The sequence below is a fragment of the Epinephelus lanceolatus genome, chromosome 10 (genome assembly GCF_041903045.1).
Source record: "Epinephelus lanceolatus isolate andai-2023 chromosome 10, ASM4190304v1, whole genome shotgun sequence".
NCBI classification, from domain to species: domain Eukaryota; kingdom Metazoa; phylum Chordata; class Actinopteri; order Perciformes; family Serranidae; genus Epinephelus; species Epinephelus lanceolatus.
The window spans coordinates 140728-150000 of NC_135743.1; the positions used below are offsets into that span (position 1 = coordinate 140728).

The 9273-nt window shown below is 41.6% G+C and overlaps 1 protein-coding gene across 12 annotated transcripts in view; it reads left to right on the forward strand.

The window, feature by feature from the left end:
• The window catches only part of cspg5a (chondroitin sulfate proteoglycan 5a), a 70371-nt gene that overhangs the window by 45956 nt on the left and 15142 nt on the right, over nucleotides 1–9273 (forward strand). For all 12 annotated transcript variants that reach the window (XM_078171242.1, XM_078171240.1, XM_078171239.1 and 9 more), the window contains exon 3: nucleotides 5318–5506. In XM_078171242.1, coding sequence (XP_078027368.1) covers nucleotides 5318–5506 — 189 coding nt within the window. The remainder of the gene's footprint in view (nucleotides 1–5317; nucleotides 5507–9273) is intronic.

Here is a 9273-nt window from a genome sequence, read left to right on the forward strand (position 1 = left end):
TTTGTCTGATTTAGAGGAGGCTGTACAGTTTGTCTGTTTTAGAGAAGGTTGTACAGTTTGTCTGTTTTAGAGAAGGTTGTACAGTTTGTCTGTTTTAGAGAAGGCTGTACAGTTTGTCTGTTTTAGAGAAGGTTGTACAGTTTGTCTGTTTTAGAGAAGGCTGTACAGTTTGTCTGATTTAGAGAAGGTTGTACAGTTTGTCTGATTTAGAGAAGGCTGTACAGTTTGTCTGTTTTAGAGAAGGCTGTACAGTTTGTCTGATTTAGAGAAGGCTGTACAGTTTGTCTGTTTTAGAGGAGGCTGTACAGTTTGTCTGTTTTAGAGAAGGCTGTACAGTTTGTCTGTTTTAGAGAAGGTTATACAGTTTGTTTTAGAGGAGGCTGTACAGTTTGTCTGTTTTAGAGAAGGTTGTACAGTTTGTTTAAGAGAAGGTTGTACAGTTTGTTTGTTTTAGAGAAGGTTGTACAGTTTGTCTGTTTTAGAGAAGGTTGTACAGTTTGTCTGTTCTAGAGAAGGTTGTACAGTTTGTCTGTTTTAGAGAAGGTTGTACAGTTTGTCTGTTTTAGAGAAGGTTGTACAGTTTGTCTGTTTTAGAGAAGGTTGTACAGTTTGTTTTAGAGAAGGTTGTACAGTTTGTCTGTTTTAGAGAAGGTTGTACAGTTTGTTTAAGAGAAGGTTGTACAGTTTGTTTGTTTTAGAGAAGGTTGTACAGTTTGTCTGTTTTAGAGAAGGTTGTACAGTTTGTCTGTTCTAGAGAAGGTTGTACAGTTTGTCTGTTTTAGAGAAGGTTGTACAGTTTGTTTTAGAGCAGGCTGTACAGTTTGTCTGTTTTAGAGAAGGTTGTACAGTTTGTCTGTTTTAGAGAAGGTTGTACAGTTTGTCTGTTTTAGAGAAGGTTGTACAGTTTGTCTGTTCTAGAGAAGGTTGTACAGTTTGTCTGTTTTAGAGAAGGTTGTACAGTTTGTTTGTTTTAGAGAAGGTTGTACAGTTTGTTTGTTTTAGAGAAGGTTGTACAGTTTGTCTGATTTAGAGAAGGCTGTACAGTTTGTCTGTTTTAGAGAAGGCTGTACAGTTTGTCTGATTTAGAGAAGGCTGTACAGTTTGTCTGATTTAGAGAAGGCTGTACAGTTTGTCTGTTTTAGACAAGGCTGTACAGTTTGTCTGATTTAGAGAAGGCTGTACAGTTTGTCTGATTTAGAGAAGGTTGTACAGTTTGTCTGATTTAGAGAAGGTTGTACAGTTTGTCTGTTTTAGAGGAGGCTGTACAGTTTGTCTGTTTTAGAGAAGGCTGTACAGTTTGTCTGTTTTAGAGAAGGTTATACAGTTTGTTTTAGAGGAGGCTGTACAGTTTGTCTGATTTAGAGGAGGCTGTACAGTTTGTCTGATTTAGAGGAGGCTGTACAGTTTGTCTGTTTTAGAGAAGGTTGTACAGTTTGTCTGTTTTAGAGAAGGTTGTACAGTTTGTCTGTTTTAGAGAAGGCTGTACAGTTTGTCTGTTTTAGAGAAGGTTGTACAGTTTGTCTGTTTTAGAGAAGGCTGTACAGTTTGTCTGATTTAGAGAAGGTTGTACAGTTTGTCTGATTTAGAGAAGGCTGTACAGTTTGTCTGTTTTAGAGAAGGCTGTACAGTTTGTCTGATTTAGAGAAGGCTGTACAGTTTGTCTGTTTTAGAGGAGGCTGTACAGTTTGTCTGTTTTAGAGAAGGCTGTACAGTTTGTCTGTTTTAGAGAAGGTTATACAGTTTGTTTTAGAGGAGGCTGTACAGTTTGTCTGTTTTAGAGAAGGTTGTACAGTTTGTTTAAGAGAAGGTTGTACAGTTTGTTTGTTTTAGAGAAGGTTGTACAGTTTGTCTGTTTTAGAGAAGGTTGTACAGTTTGTCTGTTCTAGAGAAGGTTGTACAGTTTGTCTGTTTTAGAGAAGGTTGTACAGTTTGTCTGTTTTAGAGAAGGTTGTACAGTTTGTCTGTTTTAGAGAAGGTTGTACAGTTTGTTTTAGAGAAGGTTGTACAGTTTGTCTGTTTTAGAGAAGGTTGTACAGTTTGTTTAAGAGAAGGTTGTACAGTTTGTTTGTTTTAGAGAAGGTTGTACAGTTTGTCTGTTTTAGAGAAGGTTGTACAGTTTGTCTGTTCTAGAGAAGGTTGTACAGTTTGTCTGTTTTAGAGAAGGTTGTACAGTTTGTTTTAGAGCAGGCTGTACAGTTTGTCTGTTTTAGAGAAGGTTGTACAGTTTGTCTGTTTTAGAGAAGGTTGTACAGTTTGTCTGTTTTAGAGAAGGTTGTACAGTTTGTCTGTTCTAGAGAAGGTTGTACAGTTTGTCTGTTTTAGAGAAGGTTGTACAGTTTGTTTGTTTTAGAGAAGGTTGTACAGTTTGTTTTAGAGAAGGTTGTACAGTTTGTTTTAGAGAAGGCTGTACAGTTTAACACATTAAACACACAGTAAACACACATGAAACACGCATTAAACACACATTAAACTCACATTCGACACACATTAAACACACAATAAACCCTCATTAAACACACACACATTAAGCACACAGTAAACATACAGTAACCACATATTTAAAACATAACAAACACACATTAAACACATAGTAAACACATATTAAACTCACATTAAACTTACATTTAACACACATTAAACACACAGCACACACACAGCAACCACACATTAACCCTATGGGCCTGAACGACGCATAGTGCGTCCAAATTCACACCTGTTCTTCTCTATTGAATTTCTCCACGACTGTGCGTCATAGCAAGAAGCCACGCATATCATGTAAAATAGCGGAATTGTAGCTTTCCGACAAGACCAAGCACTTGTCGGTAGTCCAATGTTTTCACAGCGAAAAAAAATGATAAAGTTACACTAAAATGATGTATAACAGAGCTTTCATACAGCTTTGCACACACATTACTCTTGGATGGATTACTCGCGAACGTAGGCTCGCACAGAAATGCCACGCATATCACATGAAAGCGCAGGAGCAGAGCTTTCCATTGATACCACACACATCATTGTGCTGTCATCCCATCATGCTATAAATGCAGATCAATTGTCTACAAAATAAAAAGCTGATGAATTTCTTTACAATCCATTATACAGATCTTGCTATCAGTCACTTCATATAGTGAGGAATATCGTATCTTACCACGTCTTAGGCTTGCGTGTGTTTCTCCCTGTCTATCCACATTTGTAGTCCGGCTTTCAAGATGCTAATATCTCCATATTGTCCAGTTGGCACTCCATCAAACTTTGTATGACAAGACCAGCCATTTCACCTTTGCGCACCCAGACAACTGTAGCCCAGTTATGCATGCATGACAGGGCCATAGTCACCATATTGTTACGACCGGCCTAGGGGAACCAGTACATAGCATGAAAGGATGCTCCCCTCTTTCCCCACTCCCAAGGACGACCAATGCCACACAGCTGCAGTCCAACAAAAGATAATTTATTTAACACTCACCAAGAAAGGTAGCAATAAGCTTCAGGGTGGGCGTGGCCCAAAACAACAAACAAAACAATCTACTCTCCAAAACTAACTTACCTACCCAAAAGTAAAGAAAATAAAAATACAGGTCACTCACCTGACTCCCTATAAATAAACAGGAGAAAAAAGATTAACAAAAAGGGCTACCCACTCCTACAGCTACCTGGACTGCTGGACTAATATCACAATTAACTTATTTTTAACACAGTACAACGAAGCATGGTGCAGTTGGGAGTAGGGCCAAGAGAAGAGGAAGAACAGCTCAAGAAGCGGCCATTTTATACCAGCTCCACCAATCTCCAACCACCAATCAGCAGCCAGCACCTGGAGAGAGAGAAACACACTAAGGGTGGCAGCACCGCCCTCAGGCAGGGAGGAACAACAGAACAACAGAACAGCAGAATCACAAATAAATGACCCAGGGTCATAACAATATACATTGAGGGGGACATTCCCCGCCCCCACCTCCAATGCCCAAAATGTTCCCCCAGTATATAACTGAAACTGAAAAACAACAACAAACTTTGTTTACTGCAAACAAAGTGGCAAATATTATCTTGGAGGACATCACTGCACTTGGTTGACTATTTTTATATGATCTTAGATGTAAATATTGCATGTTTCTTTCAGATAAAACACATTTTGGACTTGTGAATGAGTCAATGGAATTTCTTGCAATAATGAAAAAATACTGGCAATCATGTCCGCCTGGCACAAACCACATGTTTTGGACAGCTGTGAAGTGACAGAATGTCCCACCATCATGGTTCTTATATTGCCAGATTCCAGAGAGTCTCCCCTCTTCATATATGGCAGAATATGTCTTCTTCCAACTTGCTATGCTGAGATACATGTAAAAATGTAAGAATTTAGTCATGTGGATTTGTTTTTTTCGTTGATATAAAAATTAATATAAGATACAGGCACATAGAAGGACATGTAATGATGGCAAATCTGGTTAGCCCAGATTGTCCTGAAAAAAAACAAGATATAGCATGTGTATGTAGCCTGTATAATGACTGTGATATAAGCTTAGAAGTAAAGGCAGTAAAAATACCCCAAAAACGCCTAGGGCCCATAGGGTTGAACACACATTCAACACACAATAAACACATTACACACACATTAAATACACAGTAAACACATTAAACACACATTGAACACACAGTAAACATGGCTTAATAGAGATAGTCTCAAACACAAATCAGCTTCACTATAACTCGCAGACAGGGAGTTTTTCCTGATCAGCTGTGAGGGTCTTAAGGACAGAGGGATGTCGTATGCTGTAAAGTCCTGTGAGGCAAATTATGATTTGTGATATTGGGCTTTATAAGTAAAATTGATTGATTGATTGATTGAGGGAAATGGTTTCAGCTTGAGGTCTGTGTCACTGTGACGTGTAGTTACCTTTCTGGGGAGGTGCACATCAAGCTATGGCGTAGGCTCTGCATCGACGCAGAGACTATGGCGTAGGTACGATGTCAATTCAACGCAGAAGTATAAATTCCTCAGTAACTCTGGCCGTGTCCGTGATGTGGTGTGAACATTTTTCAGACTAAATTCATTCAGCAGCAGAAACACAGACAAGCTCAGAGACAAATGTTTGTCAGCGATTATGATGTCACTTCCTGTCTCCAGCTGTAGACACATAAGTGACATGATAAAATCAATGACCAAGCTAACCACTTCCTGTTTGTGTCTCTTCTTCTTCTCATCTCCTCATCCTCTCTGACTCTGTCCCTTCTGTCCTCCGATCTCTGTCCCTCTTACCTCTGTCCTTCTGTCCCCTCTGTCCCCTCTGTCCCTCTGTCCCCTTTGTTTCTTCAGGTGTAACGTCCAGGACTACATCTGGCACAAAGGCGCTCGCTGTGAGTCGGTTGTGACGGAGTTCCAGGTGATGTGTCTGGCAGTCGGCGCCTCGGCTCTGGTCGTCCTGCTGCTCTTCATGATCGTCGTCTGCTTTGCCAAGAAGCTCCACGTGCTGAAGACGGAAAACAAGAAGTTGCGTAAACGCAGGTGAGGCTCTGCTATGCAGCTGCTCGTCCTGTTCTCTGTGATCTGTAATGATTCAGTTTTATTTGACAGGCAGAGCTTTACCGTCACCGCCTGTCTGTGTCTGCGGCTGCCTGCGCACCGACCTGCTGCTGTTCACTGTGACAATCAGAGAAACAACCAACAGCTTTTAACACTCACCAATAACTGATCGATCCGTCTGAGACACAGTGAGTGGGGGACAGGTTCGTGTTAACAGGAAGTTATTAATGATCATGTGACCTGATGTCAGATCAACGAGGAGACTTGACCTCCAGGTTATTGTTAACAGGAAGTTATTAATGATCATGTGACCTGGTGTCAGATCAACGAGGAGACTCGACCTCCAGGTTCGTGTTAACAGGACGTTATTAATGATCATGTGACCTGGTGTCAGATCAACGAGGAGACTCGACCTCCAGGTTATTGTTAACAGGACGTTATTAATGATCATGTGACCTGGTGTCAGATCAACGAGGAGACTCGACCTCCAGGTTCGTGTTAACAGGACGTTATTAATGATCATGTGACCTGGTGTCAGATCAACGAGGAGACTCGACCTCCAGATTATTGTTAACAGGATGTTATTAATGATCATGTGACCTGGTGACAGATCAACGAGGAGACTCGACCTCCAGGTTCGTGTTAACAGGACGTTATTAATGATCATGTGACCTGGTGACAGATCAACGAGGAGACTCGACCTCCAGGTTCCTGTTAACAAGACGTTATTAATGATCATGTGACCTGGTGACAGATCAACGAGGAGACTCGACCTCCAGGTTCCTGTTTACAGGACGTTATTAATGATCATGTGACCTGGTGACAGATCAACGAGGAGACTCGACCTCCAGGTTCCTGTTTACAGGAAGTCATTTATGATCATGTGACCTGGTGTCAGGTTAACGAGGAGACTCGAACTCCAGGTTTGTCTTTACAGAAAGATGATGGCCAACATGTGTCCCACACAGCTCAGGAATTATTGATCATGACAAAATATTTTCAGGATAGACTGAGGAAGATGAATTTTAGTGTCTTCCTCAGGGACACAGGACAGAGACATATATCCCACACATCATTTAGTCAGATTCAGATTAGACTGAAAAATCAGTCTGAGGACTCGACGACCCATTTGGAAATAAAAGTTAAAACGACTTTCTGTTCGTCAACATCATCATGAATTTTAATTAATTTGAAATGAATTTTTTTTTGACTCAGATTATAATTGTGAAGATTAGATGATGGATGGATGGATAGACAATGGAGGGATGGATGGGTGGGTGGATGGTTTCCATGGTGATCTTGGTGAGGAGGATGATGATGGTGATGATGATGATGAAGATGATAATGTTGATGATGGTAATGGTGAGGATGATGATGAAGATGATGGTGATGATGAAGAAATGTGGTGCAATCAGTAGCAGCAGGGAGTAAGGGATGATGTCATTGGTGGATCCAGCCGAAAGTAGGGCAGGGGGGAAGGGGGGAGGTGGGAGGAGTTGACCTACATACAGCTGTTCGACCTGATAGAGACATCAAGTGGTCGACTCAGAGAGGAGCAGAGGAGAGGAGCAGAGGAGAGAAGGAGAGAAGGAAAGAGGAGAGCAGGAGAGATGGAGAGAGGAGAGAAGGAAAGAGGAGAGAAGGAAAAAGGAGAGGAGAGGAGAGAAGGAGAGAAGGAGAGAGGAGAGAAGGAAAGAGGAGAGAGGAGAGGACAGGAGAGAAGGAGAGGAGAGGGGAGAGAAGGAAAGAGGAGAGAAGAGAAGGAGAGAGGAGAGAAGGAGAGGAGAGAAGGAGAGAGGTGAGGGGAGGAGAGAAGGAGAAGAGAGAAATGAAAAAGGAGAGAAGAGGCCCGTTTCCACCGCAGGAACTTCAGGGTAATTTTACGGGGCCGGGGCCGCAGGAACCACCCCCGGAACTTTTACAGGGGCTAAACAAGTCCCTGCCTCGGAGTAGGTACTCAGAACAGCCCAGAGAAACTCCTGGCTGGGGCTTGGGGATTACTTGGTGCTGATTGGATATACTCAAGGCGGGATGTGACGTTTTGTAAATAACAACATGGTTATCGTAGATTAGCTGGGTTAACCGTTAGCTGTTAGCGGTGTCTGTAATGACTCCGGTCACGGTCCGTGAAAAAAATATTTTTTCCAGCGGATATCTTAGTTACAACATGATTGAACTAGCAAAGCAGTTTTGTGTTGCTATGTGTGGTATTTATTCAGTTTTGGGAAATCACGATGTCTAGAAAGCATCAGCTGACAGGGACAGCTAACAGCAGCAAAGCTAACATCAGGACGTCATCTGTTAAAAGCCTCCCGTTGTCAAATACAACATGAAACTACTCCAGTTAGCTCAATCATGTTGTAACTAAGACATCCACTGGAAAAAATATTTTTTTCACAGGCCGTGACCGGAGTTATTACAGACACCGCTAACTGCTAATGCCGTCCCTATGCCCCTATGTCGCCCTGGTCAAAATGGTCACGCAACGATTACGTCACGTCCAGAGCCCGTAACTTTACAGGAACCTTCCTCCTACTCCGCTCTCTCAGTGGAGACATGGCAGTTGAGAGGGCCGAGCGAGAGGACGTTCCTGTAGTAGTTCCTGCCCCCAAATAGTACCAGGAACTTCTTCAGTGGAAACGGGCCTAAAGAGAGATGTGTTCAAAGTTAATCTGGACTGTTGGGTTCAGGGTTAATCTGGACTGTTGTTTTCAGGTTAATCTGGACTGTTGTGTTCAGAGTTAATCTGGACTGATGTGTTCAGAGTTAATCTGGACTGTTGTGTTCAGAGTTAATCTGGACTGATGTGTTCAGAGTTAATCTGGATTGTTGTGTTCAGAGTTAATCTGGACTGTTGTGTTCAGAGTTAATCTGGATTGATGTGTTCAGAGTTAATCTGGATTGTTGTGTTCAGAGTTAATCTGGATTGATGTGTTCAGAGTTAATCTGGACTGATGTGTTCAGAGTTAATCTGAATTGTTGTGTTCAGAGTCAATCTGGATTGATGTGTTCAGGGTTAATCTGGACTGTTGTGTTCAAAGTTAATCTGGACTGTTGTGTTCAGAGTTAATCTGGATTGATGTGTTCAGGGTTAATCTGGACTGATGTGTTCAGAGTTAATCTGGATTGATGTGTTCAGGGTTAATCTGGACTGATGTGTTCAGAGTTAATCTGGACTGTTGTGTTCAGGGTTAATCTGGACTGATGTGTTCAGAGTCAATCTGGATTGATGTGTTCAGGGTTAATCTGGACTGTTGTGTTCAAAGTTCATCTGGACTGTTGTGTTCAGAGTTAATCTGGATTGATGTGTTCAGGGTTAATCTGGACTGATGTGTTCAGAGTTAATCTGAATTGATGTGTTCAGGGTTAATCTTGACTGTTGTGTTCAGAGTTAATCTGGATTGATGTGTTCAGGGTTAATCTGGATTGATGTGTTCAGAGTTAATCTGGATTGATGTGTTCAGGGTTAATCTGGATTGATGTGTTCAGAGTTAATCTGGATTGATGTGTTCAGAGTTAATCTGGATTGATGTGTTCAGAGTTAATCTGGACTGTTGTGTTCAGGGTTAATCTGGATTGATGTGTTCAGAGTTAATCTGGACTGTTGTGTTCAGGGTTAATCTGGATTGATGTGTTCAGAGTTAATCTGGACTGTTGTGTTCAGGGTTAATCTGGATTGATGTGTTCAGAGTTAATCTGGACTGTTGTGTTCAGGGTTAATCTGGATTGATGTGTTCAGAGTTAATCTG